The sequence below is a fragment of the Labeo rohita genome, chromosome 19 (genome assembly GCF_022985175.1).
Source record: "Labeo rohita strain BAU-BD-2019 chromosome 19, IGBB_LRoh.1.0, whole genome shotgun sequence".
Lineage (NCBI taxonomy): Eukaryota > Metazoa > Chordata > Actinopteri > Cypriniformes > Cyprinidae > Labeo > Labeo rohita.
Genome location: NC_066887.1, coordinates 14281071 through 14304144, shown reverse-complemented (window position 1 = coordinate 14304144; position 23074 = coordinate 14281071). Strand labels below are relative to the sequence as shown.

The window sequence follows — 23074 nt, the reverse complement described above, 5'->3', positions numbered from 1 at the left end:
AGTTTGTGTTTCTCTTATTGATTTGACCCTTGGGCTATTGTTATCCATGCCAGTTCAGCAAACTGTGGTGGCTTAAAAGGTGGATTCTCTGAAAATGCCGACGTTTCAAGAGAACAAATCAATAACGGCCTAAAACCCCTCTCATAAATTTACATCCTGAATACACCATAAAAAGCTCATCGTCTTAAAGTGCAAGGGGAAATCAAGATGACTTTTTTTATGTCCTCATCACAAATGTTTGATGTCCTAGCATTTACTTAAATGCGGAAATAGACCATTCTTGCAGAATTGGTGTGCTTTATAATGATGTAATATACTGTAAATTAGAGGTTATTAAGTGGTGAAACATAAGGAAAGCAGGGGTATATATATATATCCTTTTCAGCTGACATCAAAGGTTTCTATATCCAATAATTAGCAACATTTACAAAAAATGTATTATTATTTATTATTATTATTATTATTAAACCATAGTAACAATGTTTAGAATGTGCATGTACTGTATATTGAATGTTTGATTTTAGGGATTTTTTTTTTTGCTTTATAAATGTTAAACATTTTATCAAGTGTTGGGTCATCCAATGTAAAATCTTGGTCTTCTTTTTTTTGTTTATTTATTTATTTATTTATTTTGGTCTACTTGAACTTTGTCCCGGTCCCTGATGGTCCTTTGTTTATGCCGACCACAATGCATGGTGAATTATTGCCACCCAAAATATAAAATCATCCAAATTTAGGTTTGTCTGATAATCATGTTTGAGTCTCCATTTAATTTCCAATGTAAAATGTGTATCCCGATGCAAAGCCTTAGCCAAATGACACTGGGGTATTTAATAATAACAGATAATTACAGGTTTTGATGTTTATTGTTTTAAGCTCAGTATTCACCACTTTTCATATTGGCATGTCTCCAGTGCTCAAACCTCTAGCACATATTGGTGGTGTCTCTGGTTGTGGGTGTGTGCCCACCTGCTCTTTATTGGCAAACACCCATGAATAAGCTCCATCTGCCCTGTCCTGGGGCAGAGGATTGTCTAATGTATGAAATCTCCTGCAGTAAATGTGTTTATTAATTAAACGCTAAATTAACAAATAACTGTCCAGGTCGGAGGAGGGGCATGTCCTATGAATCGTGTAGATTCCTAGTCCTGTGCCAGCATCCCTTGCACCTGGGGTTTTTGTTATATGCTGACCATGTATCGCTGCCACCTTGCATTCCATCTGACGGTTTCTTGTCGTCTTTCACAGTGGTCTCCTGTGGCAACCCTGGAACTCCCCGCAACGCCATGATCCAGTTCCACGATGGACTTGTGTTTTCCCGCTCTGTCACGTATTCTTGCAGAGAAGGCTACTACTCCAACGGCCTGCTCACTCGTCATTGTACTGTCAATGGTACCTGGACCGGGGACATGCCGGAATGCACAGGTGCCCCACCAACACCTCAGCAGGAGTTTAGATAGATTAGACATTCATTTTTTTTAAAGACAGCATCAATAAATGTGCAATCACATTTGACATTCTTTGGCAAAATCTAGACATTTCAGTAGGAATCCATGTGATTGGGGATTTAGTACAAAGGCAAAATATTTTCCCATGTGGATTTCCCAACGTGTTTGCACAAGTTGGCCACAAGGATTTGCTGCCTTGACCAACAGAAATACGTTTGGTTTGAAAGTGACTTTTAAGTGAGCAGTGCTTCATACATCACTACTCTACTGACAGTAAATGGATCTTTTCTGCACACAAATTTACAGTTAGTTATGAAATCAAATTACAGTTAATTATGAAATCAAAATTGAAGTTTTGTGGCTTTTAGTCTATAAGCCCATCTACAGTATATGCTAATAAAATTAAGTTCACAAAGTAGCAAATATATACTCTCTTTTCTAGTGAAATACAAACCAAAATATAGATCATCTTATATGCAATATTTTTAAATTTGTGTAAAATGATACTGTACCTACCACTGAATAGCATGTAGCAATTCACGATTCATCCTGTCCCTCAATGGCTGATCACAAACAGAGATGATCTTCTTATTGGGAGATATGAGGGTCTGTGTTACTTAACACTGGAGAAAGCATAACGGTCAGTTTGGATCACATGTGCCTTGACAACCAATCGCATTACAGCCTTTACGCAACTGAATTTCAGTCACATTTGTTCGACAGTCAGTCGCTGTTTACGGTTACCATAGGAATGAATGAGAAGTGCCGTAAGCCGAATACTGTTGCAAAAAGTCTGTGACTTCTCTTATTCTTATTTATTGATAAAATGTTTCCTCACAAAAGCTGTTTAATCAGCTTGCATTGACATCTATTCTGCCAAAATTCTTCCCTGCATATCGCCAAAGTGGCAGCATTAGCATTAGCTGTTAAACTTTTTTGGCTGAAGGTTGTAGGCTTGAATCAAAAAGGTAGCATGCTAGCTGGAAATCTTATTCTATCTAATCAAAAGAGCTTTTTTTAAAGCCAGATAGCAATGTGTTAAGCTGTTAGCTCAGTACTCAAATGCTAACTTAAATGTTATTATTAGCTTTGCAGCTTGTCAACAAAGAGTAGCTCCTAGAAAACAAGTTGCTGAGGATGAAGTAAGCATTTATTCCACAAGATTATGAAGAGAGGATCATTTACCTTGACATCCATTTAAAAAAACAGCCACTTGTCTCCTTCCCAGCGTACTACCAAAGCAGCAGTATTAGCATTAGCCATTACAGTTTTTTGGCTAAAGGTTGTAAGCTTGCCTTCAGGTGGCTTTGATCAAAACGGTAGCATGCTAGCTGGAAATCTTATTCTATGAAATCAAAAGAGCTTTTTTTAAAGCCAGTTAGCAATGTGCTAAGCTGTTAGCTAGGTACTCAAAGGCTGACTGAAATGTTATCGTTAGCTTTGCAACGTGTCAACAAAGACTAGCTCCTAGAAAACAAGTTGCTGAGGATAAAGTAAGCATTTATTCTGCAAGATTATGAAGAGAGAGGATAATTTACCTTATTATTATAGACATCGATAATAATAATAATAAAAACTGGCCTCTGGTCTCCTTCCCTGCATACTACCAAAGCACCATTGTTAGCATTACCCATTGTGCATTTTTGGCTAAAGGCTGCAAGCTTGCATGCAAGCTAGCATTGAAATCTTATTCTATCTAATCAAAACCATTTTTAAAGCCAGTTAGCACTGTGCTAAGCTGTTAGCTAGATGTTCAAAGGCTAACGGAAATGTTATTATTAGCTTTGCTAATGTCAAGACTAGCTCCTAGCAAAGAAATTGCAGAGGATAGAGTAAGCATTTATTGATTATGAAGAGAGAAGAAAATTTTCCTGATTTGCACACATTTGTCTTGGTATTTCAGTTTTAAAACCTGTTTAGCAAATGCAGGAACTTATTAATGCTTTTTATTTGTTTAAAAGTAAATGTTTGTTTTTGCCTCTTAAGAAAATTAACCATGGTTTTATTGTAGTAAACGTGTGGTAACTATGATTTTATGGTGTATTATTATTTGTATAACCACACTTTTACTACAAAAACTATGTTTAAACTATGGTTACTGTAGCAAAACCAAGGTTAATTTGTGGTTACTGTGGTTTAACTATGGTAATCATGGGTTTATGGCTTTATTTGTAGTAAAATCAGTTAATTTTCATATGGGACCTGTGTGCATCTCACTCTCTGAGTGACACCATGATCATGCACATCTCAGCAAATCACAGTTCTGAGTTGGAAAGTTTCCATGTTCCAACTCTAACTATAAATGGCTTTCTTTTGCAATTTCCTAAATAGCAAGTTGAAATTTTCCACTTTCCGAGTTGAATGGAATACAGGATAAGTCGACTATGCTCATAGTGTCTTTTCATAGGCTCTTTAAGTGGCTTTAGAGAAGGACGGTTTTATTCTGGAGATTCTCTTAGGCTAAACTGCTCTGAATAGTACAGCTCTCAGTGGTCGAGCTCTTGAGGAATCCAGAGGCTGGGGTTGAATTGGTTTTGTTCGCATGAAGCTTTTCAATGCATTGTGGGACTGGAATTAATAATGAGGCGCAGTGTTCTCTATTATCCCAGCGCTGGACACAAGCTGATCAGGGACTTCGACATAGCAGCCCTGTGTTGGAGAGATAGAGACTAGCCCTGTCCCCCCTCTTGGCAGCCACCCGAGTGACTTGCCGTGCTCATAAAAACACAATGCTCACTGTTCAGTCTCCGAGCAAACGGTGGTCACGTGCAAACATTACAGCTCCAGACACATTGGTGTCTTTGGCACAGAGCAGGTGCCGGTGGCCTCGGACTACAGGAAGTGACTAGAGGAAAGAGCCTCCCAAAGCTGATGCCTAAAACAGTTCATTAATTTAAAGGCACCATGAAGAGTGATAAAACATCTTGTTGCTTCCAGTTTATGACCCTTTTAATATGAAAATGTTTCTGCCTAAATTTGTTATCTGTTTCAATGAAACGGCTAATTATAAAATGGTTCCAAATCATCTGAATTTTGGCACACTAACTTGTCATTCAGCCATATACTTCATCTTATCACAGCACAAATGGCATTCAGCTTTCTTTTGACTTTCGTTTTACTCTCTCTGCCCACTTCCAGTCATTAACTGTGGAGATCCTGGAGTGCCAGCTAATGGTATCAGACTAGGCAGTGACTTCACATACAGCCACACTGTGAGCTTCCAGTGTTCACCAGGCTTCACTATTGATGCCGATCGTGCCTCCACACTTATCTGCACCAAGGATCGCACTTGGAACGGCACCAAGCCGGTTTGCAAAGGTTTGAGTCCATCTCTTATGAATTTAGGTTTCCTGTGTACTTCCAGATGATCGGGTTCTTGCGCTATAGCCTTACTGTAGTTCAACATGACTGATTGTCTATGTCCTCTCGCAGCAATTGTGTGTGGAGCACCTCCCAGCATCCCGAATGGTCAGGTGGTGGGGTCTGACTTCCAGTGGGGGTCCAGTATTAGTTATACCTGTAATCAGGGTTACCAGCTTTCCCTTCCCACTATCCTCACCTGCCAAGGCACAGGAAACTGGAGTGGCGAACGGCCTCAGTGTTTTCGTAAGTGTGAATTTTTCTAAAAGGCTCAACATAGAATTGTGCATTTAAAGTCACATATAACAGTCTTAGCTGGAAGTGTCTAAATTTCAGCTGCAAGTTTTGTTTGATGTTAACACTTTATTGTATAATATTTTCCTCAATGATTTTCTCTTTCTCTATAGCTGTATTTTGTGGAGATCCAGGGATACCATCCCAGGGCAAGCGAGAAGACCGAGGGTTCACATATCTGTCCTCTGTTTCATTCTCATGTTACCCGCCTTTGATCTTGGTTGGCTCTCCTCGCCGATACTGCCAGTATGATGGAACCTGGAGTGGAACCCAGCCGTCTTGCATAGGTTAGCTGATGTGTTCATGCTGTCCTCCCAGAAAAAAATAAACAAATAAATAAAACATAGTTCAGACAAATTATTATCTTGCAAAACGATTTTCCCATGGGGTAGTTTTCAGATAGTTTTTAATTAGCAATTGGGCTGGTTTCGTTTCTCAAACCTGGCAACCGTACGCAAAAGTTTATTTATTTATTTTATTTTTTTTTTTAAAGAGCAACCCTTGTTTTTACCCAAGGCTACATTTATTTGATCTTGAATACAGTAAAACAGTAATGTTGTGAAATGTTTTACAGTTCACTCCAGAATTAAAATTTCCTATTAATTTACCCACCCTATGTCATCCAAGATGTGCATGTTTTTCTTCAGTCAAAAACAAATTAAGGCTTTTAAGGAAAACATTCTTCTCCATATAGTGGATTTCAATGGGAATCAACGGGTTGAAGGTTCAAACTGCAGTATCAGTGGAGCATCAAAGGGCTCTACACGATCCCAGCCAAGGAATAAGGGTCTTATTTTGCAAAACAGTTGTCTTGCACTAGCTCTGTGTCCATGACCTCCCTTTTTTAACTGAAGTACACAGACAAAGAACTAACTGTGCATAACCTCTCCAACATGATTGCATACTGCGTGAAGTTGTAGATGCACATTGTAGATCTAGTGCAAGATGAGCATTTGTGGTTAAAAAGTATATACGTGTTCTTTTTAGAAAATGAGCAATCGTTTCTCTAGATAAGACCCTTACTCCTTGGCTGGGATTGTGTAGAGCTTTTTGAGGTTGAATTATAACTGCAATTTGGACTTTTAACCCACTAATCCCCATAAAAGTCAACTATTTGGAGAAAAACGTTTTCTGTAACGTTTTCCTCAAAAACTTCAAATTCTTTTCAACTGACAAAAGAAAGACATGAACATCTTGGATGACATGGGATACTCACTTATGGGATACTCGATTATCAGACCACTATAATTCGGAAGTGAACTAATCCTTTAAAATAAGTGTTTTCTATCTATTTCTCACAGATCCCAGTCACACCAGCTGTATAGATCCTGGTACTCCTCTCTTTGGCCACCAGAACAACTCTCAAGGCTACCAGGTGCAAATCACATCAAACCAAGGCTGTTATCAATTCATCTGTAACACATTTTTCTTGTCATTTATTGACTATTTGTGTGTTTGTATCAACAGATTGGTAGTTCAGTATACTACAGCTGCAGAAAGGGTCACCTCCTTCTGGGTTCCATATCTCGAACTTGTTTGCCCAACCTCACCTGGAGTGGCATGCAGCCTGAATGCATTGGTTAGCCGCAATTTTACAAACTTACTAGCCTGATTTGTCTGTTACTATACTTTTTTTTTAAACAATTTTTAAAAGAGGGGGCGGGACCATTTGTATATTTTATGGATCTGGCTTCCAGTCTCATCCGCGTCCAGCTATTTTTAGCTGTATGTAACAGCTTGTTTTGCTGCTTGATATTGCAAATTGGTGTGTCTTACCGTTTTATTTTAATGTATTATCTTAATTATTAAACCAGTTTGTAGTGCAAATAGTTTTACCATTTACTGCACGTTGTTATTCTTACGTTATTTCCCTATAGCGGCTTATGAACCGGAAGTCTTGACATAAAGTAGACTTACTTCCGCGCTAAAGAATAAGGTGGATGATTTGCAGTGATGAATAATGTAGAGCAACCTTTTATGATTTCAGCTGAATTTATATGGTTATTTATGGGTGTTTGTTTGTTGTTCCACAATGTAAGATTTTCTCTCTCATTTCTCTCCTCAGCTCATCACTGTAATCAGCCGGAGCTCCCAGCACAGGCAGATGTAGGTGCTATAGAGCTGCCATCTCTGGGTTATACGCTCATCTACACCTGTCAGCCTGGTTTCTACCTTGCTGGAGGGTCTGAACACCGCACTTGCAGGGCAGATGGCAGCTGGACAGGGAAACCTCCGTTGTGTGCACGTATGTACAGAATATTTTATAAATACATGCATGAGCCCACAAACCATGCAATGATAATGTCTTGTTTTTTCATGCAAATCTAAAAGAAATTAATCGATTGACTTTGAGCATGTTCATACCACATGTGTGTTTTGGTGTAGCCCATCTGCTTGATTTACAGACTTAATGATTTACCGTATTCAACCACTTTGTGATTTTTCTTCTCTACAAATGTTGATAAATGGCCACGTCCACCTGTTTCATCTCCACAACTGGCGTGATCGCCGTGCCCAATAAATCATGCTATTGTTGAAATTTCATATTAGTAGAGCTCTTATTAGCCCAATTGGTTTTGGAAAGCCCAGACTGCTACAAAATATCATCAGATAAACAGCTCCCATACATTTTTTATCCATGCTGACTGTGAGCATATAGAGCAGAAATATAAGATTAACAATTTTCCTTTTACTCCACTGAATGAGGATGGCATTAGTCTCAAGATCAACTCTAAATGCTTCACTGTCTAAAAGTTGCTGAAATCTTTTATAATAAAGCAATGAAAGCAGGGTTCTGGCCTTTTGCAGTGCAAGGATATTAACAGCACCTGTGGGAGACCAGAGAGAGCAGCAACAGTCGTATGACATCTAATAAAGCTGTTTTTCCCCCATTGTGTGTGTCCAATCATCTTATAATGTCCTGTGAAGTAGACTTCACAGGGTACTCGGATATATTAACTGAGATTCAAAATCATATAAAGTCTATATGTTCTGCCCATATGGTCCAAATGACACAGGGAATAAGTACATCAGTTTATCACTACATAGAAGTTGAAGGCAGTTGTGTGCAAATATTACACAAGGTACAGTCCCTTTATTATGACCATGTGGTACATAAGAGAAGTCATGTGAGCATGTACTGCTTGTGAAAGGTTCTGTCATGTGTGTTCTGCCTCTTCGTCTGACACATATAAATATAATTGCCCTATAGCTGATAACAGACCAAGTGGAAAAACTGTAGGAACAGTGCAAGAGCCGCCCAACGCAAAGCAACCCGGTAAGTTTCATTGTCTACCCCAAATGAATAGTTTAATGCAAAGCAAGTTAATTAAATATTCCCCTAAAATATTTTAGTCATTTGAAAGTATAATACAGTAGCTCTTGTCTTTGTTTCTTTCATTGTGTTGTTCTTTTCTGTGCCTCTATCTCAGTGCCAAGTGGGGTTTTTGCAAAGAACTCTCTATGGAGGGGTTCATACGAATATCTAGGGAAGAAGCAGCCGGCAATGCTTAGCATAACTGCATTTGAACCATTCAGCAATCGGGTCAATGGCACTCTCATGGACCACAGCGGAGTACAGCTCAATCTGGCTGGTGAGCGTTTTTATTTTAACCTCACAACACGTTTTACCAACCACTCATTTGTGACGCTTCAGCAGCAAAGTAATGCCAATTTTCTCGCTTGTACTGCCTCTAGCACTGTTTTGTGTTGTCTGAAAGAAAAAGTTGAGCTATAAATGAAAAAAATCTGTATTTGTAACTTATTCCAAAGCATTTTTTTCATTCCATGTAACATAAAAGGAGAGATTTTCCGGAATGTCTAAAACTTGGAATGCACTACGCAGATTTTCAAACACTAAACATCATACACATGTTGACTTTGTAAATAGTTACACAGGAAAAACTGGACATCCTACACTAAATGACTGAGGATCACACACTAACAGACTTTCAAGGCGTTCCAAATGCAATAAACTCACACAGAAATACATGCCATGAGTAACAAATAAAATAAATATATATATATTTTTTTTAAATAAGCTCAAAATATCAGTCATGTTTGATATCCTCCAAATGGTTGGAAGCATAGTCTGAAGAAGAAAAAAAAACGTCTGTGACGATCATACACTGCATGATTTGACTCAGGCTCTGATCAGTAAGATTTTAAATATTTTTTAAATACGTTTTTTCTGCTCATCAAGGCTGTGTTTATTTGATTAAAAATACAGAAAAAAATTGTATTGTAAAATATTATTGCAATTTAAAATAGAATATACATTACAATATATTCTTGTGATGCAAAGCTGAATTTTCAGGATCATCACTGCAGTCTTCAGTGTCACATGATCCTTCAGAAGTCATTCTAATATGTTGATTTATTAGCATTGTTGAAAGCAGTTGTGTTGCTTAATATTTATTTGGAAGTATCTGTGATACTTTTTTCAGGATTCAGGATGAATAAAACAACAGCATTTATTTAAAATATAAATATTTTATATAAATATACAGTACTGTTCAAAGTTTAGGGTCAGTAAACTTTGTCTTTTTTTGTTTGAAAGAAATTAAGTTAATTTACTTTAATGTCTTAAATTACCTTAAATTCAGCAAAGATGTGTTAAATTGATTAAAACTGATAGAAACAACTTGTATTGTTAGAATTGTTTTGAAAAAATGCTGTTCTTTTTAAATATTTATTCCTAAATCAAGTATCACAGCTTCCAAAAAAGTATTAAGCAGCAAAACTGTTACCAACATTGATAATAAATTAGCATATTAGACTGATTTCTGAAGGATCATGTGACTCTGAAGACTGGAGTAATGATGCTGAAAATTCAGTTTTGCATCACAGGAATGATTTACAGTTTTAATTGCAATATCATTTCATAATATTACTACTTTTCTGTATTTTTGATCAAAAAAATGGAACTTTGATGAGTATAAGAGACTTTTTGAAAAACGTACTAATCGCAAACTTTTGAATGGCAGTAAATGTGTATTTAAAAAAAAAATGTGTACATTGTGATGTGTACAAATGTTTTATTGTGAACATTAAATGCACATCAACACTTCTCTCATTTCTGCAGGTACCTATAAGAAAGAAGAAGCCCAGTTGTTGCTGCAGGTGTATCAGATTCGAGGTCCTGTGGAGATCTTTGTTAACAAGTTCAAAATTGACAACTGGGCGTTGGATGGACATGTACGTATATTCCTCTTTCCCCTTCCTCACAGTTGTCTCAGTAAGCCCTTGTGCATTACATCCATAGAATCATTATCCTGACGTTTTGAAATGGAGACTCCCTGCAGTGTGAAATGTGGAAGTAATAATCATTGTGATGATTCTACAGATTTTCCACGTTGTAATGGATTAGATTCAAATAGATTGTTTGCTCTGAAGATATTAGGCAACCGCAGATCAAATGTTTGAACCACGTAGATGCGATTTAACTTGACCCATCCGTCCAGTTGGCTTATACTTAAATGGACTGGTTACTGGGAAAAAGAAGCATCTTACATTTGATTTCAACAGCCGTGCTTTTATGTTGATGCAAGTCCTTTCTGCTTGCTGGTATGACTCCATGCAGATGTAGTCTTCAGAAAGTTGTGCTCTTGCTTTGAAAGGTGGACATTTCTGAACCTTCACAACAGCCTGAGAGTACTCAGAGTGTACTTCAGTACTCACAGGCTGATGTAAGGGCTCTTGTATGGGGCCAGACCTTGGACTGCTTGTAACTACCGAAACCCTCAGCCACACACACACACACACCTTGTCACTCCTGGGGATAGGAGAGAACCGACAAAGTTTTTCTTTTAATTAAAACGTCAGTTAAATCATTGCTGGGTAATCAGGGCCAGACGTCTCTACCCCCCTCCAATGCACTCGGGACAGGCACCTGGGAGAGTGTAATTAAAAGCGTGGGCCATGAGTGTGTGGCTTTTGTATGTGTGTTCATGTAAGAGAGAAAGCACAAGGTACAGCAGAAGGGAGAAAGCTAGTTTTATATGTTTGTATGTGGATTTGTACACTTTTTATGCCTCAGCGAAGAATTATAGGGAAAGTAAATGTCAAACATAAGTAGTCTTTTACATCACTGACACATTTTAACTTTCAGTGGCTCATTTGTGACATTTTGAAAATTCTTTATGCTTAGCATTTTGTACTTTTCTCCACAGGTGTCTTACATGCCTTCGTCAGATTCATTTGTGTACCAAGGCTTTGTTAGAGGAAAAGGCTTCGGCCAGTTTGGACTTCAGAGGCTAGGTATGTGTGCTTGTCTCATAGGACCGTTAAATCTTTTTGATAAAATGAAAGTTCTGTCAACACTTTCTCACCCCATGTCATTCCAAACCCATAAGACTTTTGTTCATCTTTGAAACACAAATATACTTTCAAATGGAGGGAGAGAAATTTCTTAAAGGGAACACCAGGTATTAAGACTTGTATGGTGTAATATAACATACTGTAAATGATGTCTCTTACTGAAATATGTGGTAGAAAGCCATGAATGATTTACGTTATTTAAAAAATCTGCATCATTTAATACATATTTTAGACTATGGAGGGTGCTAGGGCTGCACGATTAATCATGCGCATTTTGTCAGTAAAGCCGGTTGTGTAATCAGTAGTAGATCTCCAGCACATGCTTTCAGATGTAGCAACATTTACTACACAGAGCCGTAGTTCACTGACAAGCTACGCTATATCGCGTTTATTATCGCAGACGATTTAATTGAGTGATAATGAAATCGAAAGAAATCATTCTGCGATAGTGAAATCTGTTGGCATAGCTTCTCAGTGAACTATGGCTTTGTGTAGTAAATGCTAAAAGTGAAATGAAAGTACATTTAATAACGTTTTTACTCCAAGCTCACTTCATAACGTCTGTCGAAATAATAAATCTGTGAGATGATGTGGCTTTTTAAACAGAATAAGGCACACATTGTATTCATAGTATTCTAAGCAGTGATAAAGGCATTGCATTATTATATATTGTATTATAAGGAAAAATATAATAAGATGAATTCATATAAAACATATATTGTAGTAGTTGTGTGTTTATTAGTCATGTTGAATAAATGAAAGCAGATAAATCTCCTGTTTATTCAGCTGCAGTGATCGTGACTTCCTGGGTTTCTTCTATTTATTTATGTATTTCGAGTTTCTGCGCAAGAGCGCCCTCTGATGACAGAACCATGCTTCCCTGACAAAATGCACATGACAATCGCAGCTTTTGCTTAATCACAATTGTGATTTCATTACAATTTATCAAGCAGCCCTAGAGGGCACCATTATTTCGATGACGTAAAATGGTTGCACTTGGTGAGCTACTTGCACTACCTGTTGCTATTTTTACCGCACCACAGCTTGGAAAATAAAATACTGATACGATGCCTCAGCTACTAAAAGAGCTTACAGGTGACAATGGATATGCCATACCATCAATTTTCCCCACAAGGAGTCTAAATGCCCCAGGATATTGAGTGAAATCCATGCTGAGAAACCTGCAGCGTCATAACAAGCGTTGCATGTTTACATCCTGCCAGGATGGCATCTAGCGTTTCTTGTCTCTGCCATTTGTAAGCTCTTTCAGTAGCTGTACTCTACTAAAAGCCTAAAAGGCATCAGGGCTAAAGTGGAGAACCGGGTCTTTAGGAAATATTATTCGTCCACAGGCATCTTCCCATTCTTTTCTCCTCTTCTTATCACTAGGAAAGCAGTGAAGACTTGCATAGCTTCTCTCGTTGCCCTTCGGCTGAAAATGACAACCAAAACCCACAAAATAGTGATTGTTTTCAAACAGGTTTCCTAAACACTCATTGGCAATTTTTAAACTGACATATTTACTTTTCATGAACATTTTAATACATCCTCTGGTTGAATTGAGTCCACCTAGGACTTCAGACCAATGTTTGGTGTGCTAGCTTAGCATTGCATAGCATGCTAGCTCAACTTATACCCTATGCATGTGACTGATTCTGTATGTAGTCTCTACATCCTCAGATCAGGCATTACAAATGCACACACCCACAATTCTAGACAGACTTGATTATTGATTCAGTGTTTATATATGAAAATAATTCATTACACTGCTCTCATTAATGCTTGATTCTGATCGATCAATCACGGAAAGGCGTGCTTCATTATAACAAAAAATATTAGGCAATAAACCCTTACAGGGGTTTATCTGTGTCAGGCTGGATGGGATCCTCAAACAAATAAGTCTATGAATAATTTGCATATAGACGTTTCAGCACTTTAAGCTGGCAAAGTATTTGACTTTGAATAAAATACACACTTCAGCTTTAATGCCATAGTGAAAATGTCAAGTCTGTGTCGTTTCCTCGGCTATCAGTTATCAATTACATGTTTAAAACTATATATACCACCCACAACAGCTATTATGTATTATTATACAATTTAGTCAGAGAGAAAGGAAAACTAGAGTCATTGTAAGTATCTGGCATACAGCTTGTGGAGGCCAAACTGTGAGCGGTCTGTCAAATCCTGCCGTAATGAAACAGGCGCGCCTTCATCTATAAACGACAGCTGTATAGACTCCTATCCCAACATCGTCAAACAGATTGAGCAAACAGAAGATTTATTAATAAGAGGGGCCGTAGTGGAAAGAGCGCGTGTGTGTGCGCACGCACCCATATTCCATCATTTCATGTTGGTTTGATGAGCTGGCTCTATTGAGTTAGTTAATTGAATCTCCCACTTGCAGCCTTGATGTTATTGGGAAGCTTTTTGGCATTGTCTGATGAACAGGTGCACTGACACTCTCTCGTTGTTTAGGAAAGCTCTGTGGTCGAAATTGAAAAGTGAATTCGAAATGACTTCATCTTTGCCATGTCTTGATATCTGTAATTAAAAAGCATTGTCAAGATAATGCAGTTTGACATCTTCCAAAAACAAGTCCCCCAGCTGAGTTATACAAAACAGTGGGATATGAAGTTTGGCTATTTAATTGATTAATTTCGTATTTATTACATGGTTTCAAATCAGTTCGAACACATGCTTTGACACAAAGCTTTTCACTTCTGGTTATTGTTGAAAACAACTCTCTATTGAAATTGTTGTAGTGTATTGTTGTTAAAGGGATAGTTTATTCAAAAATGAAAATTCCGTCATTAATTGCTCACCCTCATGTCGTTCCAAACCCATAAGACCTTAGTTCATCTTCAGAACACAAATTAAGATATTTTTGATTTCTTTCTGATCCTGCATAGACGGTAACGCAACTACCACATTTAAAGCCCAGAAAGGTAGTAAGAACATTGTTAAAATAGTCCATGTGACATCAGTGGTTCTGTCGTAATTGATGAGGCTATGAGAATACTCAAAAATAACAGCTTTATTCAACTATTTCTTCTTCTTTGTATTAGTCTTCGACACGTGTTCATGAGAGTACAACGCTGTTTTGTCACATGGACTATTTTAACAATGTCCTTACTACCTTTCTGAGCCTTAAACATGTCAGTTACATTGCTTGAATTACAGCACTCGAATTTCATCAAAAATATCTTCATTTGTATTCTGAAGATATACAAAGATCTTAAAGGTTTGGAACAACATGAAGGTGAGTAATTAATGACAGAAATTTCATTTTTGGGTGAACTATCCCATTAATGTTTGAAAAGGTAAAAGCAATATTTTGTAAATGTTTCATTTGTTTGTTGTTTTACAGAGGGCCTTGATCCAAATGGGGAGAATCCAGGCTATAACTTTGCCTCCAATAGCAGTTCAGTGGCAGCAGCCATTTTAGTGCCTTTTATTGCCATGATCATAGCAGGCTTCGCTCTATATCTCTACAAACACAGGTAAATCAGTTCACAGAAGATGTATTGCTCATTGTACATTTGGTTTGTGATTAATTATGAATCGCTCTTCCAGAGTATTTGGTAACATGCCTCGTTTACTTTCAGAAAAAGGCCCAAAGTACCGTTCAATGGTTACGCAGGCCATGAGAACACCAATGGAAGAGCGACTTTCGAGAATCCTATGTATGACCGCAACATCCAGCCCACTGATATCATGGCCAATGAGACAGAGTTCACGGTCAGCACAGTGTGCACAGCAGTATAGCGACCGCTCTAGTCAAAGGTAAGTCTTTAACCAGAGATGTGTTCTTAGTAAACTGCATACACACTAAAAAATGCTGGGTTAAAACCAAACCAGCTTGGGTTATTTGGCAATCCGGTACTGGGTAAATATTGGACAGAACACATGCCCGGTTATTTTGACCCAGCTGGTTGGGTTGAATGTTTTGACCAAACATGCTGAGTTCTTTTATTTAAGTCAACTATTGTTTAAAAATTATTACATTGCTGGCTTAAAATGGACTGGAACGTATAAAAAAACACACACAGAATTACTAGAGGCAACAACAATAATCAAAAGATGAACATTTATTATTAAGAACACATGGACAAAATACAAGACAATTTGAATTTATTTAAGCAAATACAGCATAGTTTACAATATTACATACATTTAAACTTGTTTAACATGCATTTTAGACATAAAAAATGTAATAAAAGTATCATTTTAATTTTAGTGTATTCAACCATTCTCTGTAATCGCTTGTTACCAAAATAGTGCAAATTTTTATTCTGGTGTTTTGCTGAAATCTCAGCCAGTGAAGGGCTGCTGTTCGCCGGGGTAACTGCAAACTTCAGACCGCGACCTTGCGTTGCACTCATAGCTGAAAGACGCAGTGACTGACTCCAAAATCTGCCCATAAACAAACAGTACTGACATTAGAGAACATATTTTAACATCAAATTAAATTAAACTCCGTACTATAACAAATAAAATCCATTCATTTTATGCGAGGCAAAAAGCGTTTCCATCATACGCATTTTTTGAAGTGTACATAAAGATTTGACTTCAATGACACAATACACAATAAGTTACAACACTATAGCCGAATATGTTTGCTAAAAAACACATTTTAGGCAGTTATCAGGACCCTGTTTGCCTCAGATCCATATTTTGGAACGTATGAATTTATGTTTTCCTAGAAGAACTTGTTTCTAGATTTCGAAGTCACACCGTGACCTTAGCATTCTGCATCCACATCTAACTTTCTTCATTAGACTACTGTACAAACTAGCATGGTGTCAGGGAAGAAAAGGTCATTGCCGAACACAGTTAAAATCTTGTGGTGTAATAAGCCGAAAGAGGACAAAGACCTCAGGGAAAATGAAAAAAAAGCAATATATCCTCACATAGTTGCTTTGGAATGATTTAGGGGCATCATTTGCTGTCTATTTCTGCTATTATACAAAAAGGCAAACTGCCTTTTCAGCATATAGTTTGTTTGAATGTTGAGTGGGGAGTGGGGGAATTAAACTGGAGAAATTTTACTTCTAAAACTGACTTATCGCCCTAGTTTTGCCCTCAGACAAAATGGAAAACAAACTGCTGAGGCAAGGGGATAAGGATAGAGAAGTATTGAATTTTAATTTATTTATTTCAGCTGTTATACTCTCATCCAAGGTTTTTCTTTTTTTTAAAGAGCACCTAATCTAAGCCACAGACTATGAACTTGGGCAGGATTTGTAATTGGTTTCCCCCTGTATCCCATGTATTTAAATCGGTTCTGCTGATTTCAACCTGAAACTGCTCTTTGTCATGTGGAAACAGTTTCTGCATTTCTGCTATTTGAGGATTTTTGTGACTGCTTTCCCAAATTACCTAAGAGTTAAAAAATGTACCTTGCTATTGCAGTCTGTTGTGATGTTAGTCTGATACTGTTGTGTTGAGCATCTCCCTTTCTCAGTCTTTCTCTGTTTTTATCTCTTTTTCCACAATGTCCATCTGTGTTTTTATGTCCTTCCTTCCCATCTGACATGCGGTGTTAGGCAGTAACTAACTAAAAGTAGCATTTCTATTAACTACATCTTTCAGTATCCTAACAGTACCTCAGCTGTTTTTAAAATAGCTTTTCCAGTAATAGGATTTATTTATTTATTTTTTAAAGAAAAATAGCACAGTGAATTTTTTTTTTTTTTTTAAATATACACTACCAGGCAAAAGTTTTTTAACACTAAGCCTGTGTTTATTTGATCTACAGTACAGCGAAAACAGTAACATTTTGAAACATTTTTACTACATTTTACTATTTGAATATATTTTAAAATGTAATTTATTTCTGTGATCAAAGCTAAATTTTCAGCATCGTTACTTCAGTCTTCAGTGTCACATGATCCTTCAGAAATCATTCTAATATGCTGATTTAATAATCAAGAAACAATTATTATTATTATTATTATCGATATTTAATGTCAATATTTATTACAAGATTTTTCAAGATTCTTTGATGATTAGAAAGATCCAAAGATAAACATTTATCTGAAATAAAAAGCTTTTGTAACATTATACACTACACCATTCAAAAGCTTGAAGTCAGTATTTGTTTGTTTATTTGTTTAATTGTTTATTTGGTTAGTTTCTATTGTTTAATAGAAATTAATACTTTTATTTTGCAGTGATGCTTTAAATTGATCAAAAGTGATGATAAAGACATTTATAATGTTACAGAAGATTTCAATTGCAGACAGATGCTGTTCTTCTGAACTATATATTTGTAAAAGAAAATCTACTCATAATAATAAATGTTTTTTGAGCAGCAAATCAGAATTTTTGAGTGATTTCTGAAGGATCATGTTACTGAAGTAATGATGCTAAAAATTCAGCTTTGAACTCACAGGAATCGATTACATTTTAAAATATGTTCAAATAGAAAGTGATTTTAAATAGTAAAAAATGTTCAGTATTTTACAGTTTTTGCTCTACTTTAAATAAATGCAGGCGTAGTGAGCAGAAGAGCCTTCTTTAAAAAAAAATAAAAAAAACATTACAAATCTTACTGTTTGAAAACTTTTGACTGGTATTGCATTTTTATTTGTATTTATTTATTTAATTTTTTTATTTTAGTATAATTTTTTTGTTCACATTCGATTAAGTTGAGCAAGTAATTTTTAACTAAATTATAGTAAGTTCAAGTTATAGTGTTATTTGTTTTATTTAGTGTTTTGTAATGTCGAATGTTTGTATTTTATATAAACAATGTCTGTCCAAATACTGTTTAGTGTTGAGATCCTTGATTTTGTACCAGAAATATACACATCACACAATGTCGTCTTAAGATGTGGTCATATTAGCAAAATTTAGGCAAAATTTCGAGAACCAAAACAGTGGTTAATGTGACTTTACAGTAAATAGCTTCAATGTAGTAAGCTACTTTTTAGTAATTTGTAGTGTAGTTACTTTGACAGTAGTTTAACTAGTTTAAATAATACGTAGCTTGAGAAATCTCAAAGTAGTTTCTTCAAGACTGCTGACAAACGTGTCCTCTCTGTTCCTATTTTCATAGGCTGGATATAATCTTTCCCTCTCCACACAACTGTTACGAATGGGCCACATGGATGGACTAAAGAGGAGGATTTTTTCTCGTTTCTCATTTGTAAACCAATTCCAATTGTGACAAAGTGATAAACCTTGACAAGATGCTGTCAAAGCGCATCAACAGAGATGCACTGATAAAGAACCACGTCAGTGTTTGCTAGCTAAAACTCTGTTCCTACACTCTTCTGCTGTCTCCTCTTTTTTCCTTCCGAGGGAACGTCCTGTTTGACTGCGGCAGTGCAAAAGGGACACATGTGAAGAAGCTCACATGTCCAAAAAAAGACGAAATACATTGTCCGGTCAAACAAAGGCCGAATTCTCACTCTCACTTGAGTTGGAGGGAAGTCTTCACGCGAGCAGGAAGTCACGAGAAGCATGTTGCTGGAGAATCAAAGCTTTGTTTTACTTTTGTATCTTAAGTTGTTTTCACAGAGTGCATTTTCCGTTGTTTTATCCTCTTTCCACCTCGAACTAAAATGACAAGTGCAGACTTCACTGAGGACACTCTCTCCCCATCAGTACCCTGAGTATGTAACGCCACAACTCGATCCGAAGTGGAATGAGAGGCTTCTGAGGCTTATTAGAAGACATGGATTCTAGCTGTCGCACCTCTCTTCTCATTTCAGCCTGAAGGAGCGAGTGTTCTCCCACCATCTTATCATGATCCTGGCTGAAAATGGACAGGCCAACCCTCCGAGCAGCCCAGCGGAACATGAAAAGACGTTCTGAGGCTTTATGAAGCTGGCCATTATCTACTGTTATTTCATTTTTCTCACACTGACAGAAGAAAAGCAGCCCACATTCGAGGGTTGGATTTGTATTAGTCAGGTAACACCACCCATCTGAACCACTTGTGCGTTTGAAGTTCAGAGTTGGATGTTTTTGGTTTGTGGGCTGGCGAAGAAGCATTTGTTAGCGTTTATAGTCAATCCTGATGTCAGACAAGTTGAATCTAATGACAGGGATCCAATAATTTTCATTCACAGAATAAAAAGCAACAGCCCTTGAAGACTTGAAGTACAGAGGTAAATATAGCTTGAGACGTGTCTTTCATAAACGGGGAGGGTCTGCTTTCGGTCCTTAAGTTTTGAAGTCAAGGATAAGGGTGACGTGAGGGTTTTAGTTAAAAGGAGCCAATGCCAAATGAGCATGAAAATATTTAATCTCTGTAGTTTCGTGTCATAATCTGTTTTCCTGCACATGTCATCCATGCCCACGCCACACTTACGATAAGGAAAAGGGGCTTAGAAATCACTCCTTAAAATACTAATCCAAGCCTGGTTGTTTATTTGCATGCAACTTGATGGGAAGGTTTGGGACGTTCACAGCTTTCCAACCAGAGGGGCGAGGGATAGATCTGACAATGAATTGGATTGCATACTGAATATCTACACTACACTATATTCTAGGTGCAGCATCTTTTTTACTGGCCGTGTTATTGAGATTTGTAATTCAGTTATTGAATATTATTGCCTCTGCTTGTTTCTGCATCACTCGGTTCGATTTTCGTGTCTTACGGCCTCTGTAACCTGATGCCTGCATTTACTTTCCAGTGGGCATTTAAATTCTTATTTGCTGTACTCTTCAGCTTCTGAAATCAATCACTGATATAATTGCTTTTACAGGTTTATTACTTTTGAAATCGGTAGCCTATCATGGCGGCGTTAATATGATATTACCCAGAGCTTGTTTCAATTGTAACTTGATCGAAAAAGCAAAGATTGTATTTCCCTTGGGATTTTATGGGCGGGGAGTTTAGCAGGTGCATTATCCTCAACCTTTTGACATTAACTTTGTATTTACAAGACTGTCATATGGCCGTTCTTTTTAGGAGAATTTCTTTTTGTGTTGCTTTATCGGTGTAGATGACATCTTAAAGCATTTTCTACATATCAGACGTTTTGTTGAAGTGTATCTCGCATTCTCACAGCAACCCGACAATAGCAATGCTGCCAGATTTATAAAGCTGACATTAGAAATTGCTCCATTTTAAATCCTACAAAAAAATGCACTTTGCTAGCGATAACACACACAAGAAAAAAATTCGAGGCACAAGGGCTTCAAAGTCATCACCTCTAGTTTATTTTTCATCTTTATGTGTATATTAACCCAAAACGTTGTTGAAGTATCCAGGCAGCCTGTGTTTCATACTTGTCCATCTGTTTTCTCGTAACAGTGCCTTGGTAACTCTATATGTGGTGTATCCAATCTCTTCTTATTGCTCCATTTTTATTATTATTGCACACTGGTCAAGAGTTTCCAGTTGCTAGGAGAGAATTTCAAAGATGCTGCTTTTCTTTTTTCTGGTAGAGAGTCAAGTCTTTTTTTATTCTCAGCTTCACACACAAACAGAAATAATAACCAGCACCCCAAAACATGTAATTCATTTACATCTTTACATATTCCTTTAGATTAGAACCTGCACTTTAAAGGAGCAAGTACACACTCTTTTATCTTCTTTGGCCTTCATGCTAGCATGTGTCATGAGAGTATTCTTATATTGTGAATATTATTCATTTCGCAAAACCTTCGGTGCTGCTATGCCAAAGTTAAAAGGCATCAGCCTATTTTATATACATATATTGAGAGAAATCCAGCCAAAATCAAAATAAGTAAAGCATTTATGATATTATTTAAAGCATTTAGCAATGCTAACGGATGTGTTTTCAGCGTGAGGCCATTTTCATCAGCCCAAAACCAGTGCTTACATCTTCCAACCTGATCTCATGACAAAAACCTGTGGGAACTTTTCACAAGATGTGAAATACGTAGCACCATGTATGTTTCGTGACATGTTTGATGTGAAATGTCCACTGAGTGGCACTAAAAGAGTGTTCAGTTTTTTCCCCCAGAACAGATGAACGTACATATGGTACGTTTTATGTGACGTTGGTTTTGTACGTGTCACCGCAGTTCTGACTTGAAATGTCCATTGAGTGGTGCTATAACTAATGCTCAGTGATGTTTTAAAATAACGTACCATCTGTACTACACCTAAACCTACCTGATAGTATGAACAAAAGGGAATGTGACGTAAAAATGTAATTGCAAGCATGCCGTTTTAGCTTCACCTCTTTCATCGTGAGTCATGTTTTTCATAGGATTTGTACCCAGTGATTCCGTATCCCAAGTCCAATTCTGTGCCGGCTGAGCTACCGAAATTGTTTGTTATGTCCGGTGTTGTGTCCATTTTTGACCCCATGCCAAATTATTACCCCCTCTCATTGAAATCGCTACATGATTGCCCAATTCTAACTCTAAACCTATCAATACTAGGGGAGTAAGTAATCTTGTGGGGGTCGGAATTCGTCACAGCACCAGAAAGCGAAACATATGGAACTGTAATCATAACTGTGTACGCATAAAAGTGCTCGCTGTTTTGCTGCCTCTAGTGTTCATTTCTGTTGGAAACTGCAGTGATATGTACTTACTGGTACGTATTTCACGCCTTGTGAAAAAGTTCCCATAGGTATGTTTTCGTCATGAGATCAGGTAGACATCGTTTTATTATATATATTCATTAAAATTGAGACCAGCACCTCAGTTAATTTACATTCTTGAAAATCACTTTTGAATATTTGTTATGAGTATATGGCAACCCTTTTCATTAAAGGTTTTGTTGGCATGACGTGAACTTGAAGCAAAGATGATTGCGAAGACTTGGTTGATCGTGTCGGACCACTTTGTATTGTCAGTGTTTTTGTCTCATTTATTATACGAGAAGTTTTGGATGTAGACAATATCGGGACTGCAGTGAATGTATTTTTAATTTTGGAAATATCTATGCTATGTCTGCTATACATATGTTGAACATCCAACAAATTGTCATGTCCCTTTTTTAAGACATATCAGAAAAACAGCACCCCTAAAAGACTGCATATCAGTGAATTGCACAGTGCGGCTTATGTTGAGTAAGTATGAAAATGTTGTACTACAGGATGAACATATCAGTTTTGTGTGGAGGTCAATGTGATATCTTGGTATGCACTTGTTTAGCTTCTTTTCATCTTTTTTTTTTTTTTTCATTTTGAGAACCACAAACATGCGTTTCTCTCCAGTCGGTAAGAGGTACGAGCCCAGCCTTGAAGGACTTTTAAAGGACTCTGCTCTGGCTATCCAAAGCCTAAAGGAATACAGTCAGTCTTGAGTTGCGTACTTGACCAAAAGGATTTTTTTGAACAGTGACTTTCAAAATTTCAAGGACCTTAATGGAGCGGTCCGGTGCGGATATCCAGACAGAGACTCTGACGCTGAAAGGAGAACTAATGAATAGAAACTTTTTTTTGTACAGAGATATATTTTTATGGAAATAAATTTGTAATATAAAAAAAGAGAAAGTGTATTGACAGATCTGTAAATGTTTTTCATTATTGTAGTACAAATGCTAGTGGGGATTATAAAAATATATATATAAAATATATATATACAAAGACAAAAATAGAGACAAAGGTTTTTTTTTGTAAATGTAAAAAAGATTGTATATAGACGTTTACATATTGTAAATATGTAATACCCAACATGGCTTGTCTGCAATATATAAAATGTATTTTATCTGTCTGTAT

General features: G+C 37.0%; 1 protein-coding gene across 1 annotated transcript in view; it reads left to right on the top strand.

Moving 5' to 3' along the window:
• The window catches only part of csmd2 (CUB and Sushi multiple domains 2), a 385015-nt gene extending 363504 nt beyond the window's left edge, over window positions 1-21511 (top strand). Inside the window, exons 58-71 of the mRNA XM_051136347.1 lie at window positions 1249-1425; window positions 4587-4766; window positions 4881-5054; window positions 5216-5389; window positions 6404-6477; window positions 6570-6681; window positions 7168-7347; window positions 8314-8379; window positions 8534-8695; window positions 10186-10298; window positions 11273-11360; window positions 14788-14920; window positions 15026-15203; window positions 18481-21511. Of these exons, the coding sequence (XP_050992304.1) occupies window positions 1249-1425; window positions 4587-4766; window positions 4881-5054; window positions 5216-5389; window positions 6404-6477; window positions 6570-6681; window positions 7168-7347; window positions 8314-8379; window positions 8534-8695; window positions 10186-10298; window positions 11273-11360; window positions 14788-14920; window positions 15026-15185 (1793 nt within the window). The 3' untranslated portion in view covers window positions 15186-15203; window positions 18481-21511. The remainder of the gene's footprint in view (window positions 1-1248; window positions 1426-4586; window positions 4767-4880; window positions 5055-5215; window positions 5390-6403; window positions 6478-6569; window positions 6682-7167; window positions 7348-8313; window positions 8380-8533; window positions 8696-10185; window positions 10299-11272; window positions 11361-14787; window positions 14921-15025; window positions 15204-18480) is intronic.
• Window positions 21512-23074: the final 1563 nt, after the last annotated feature.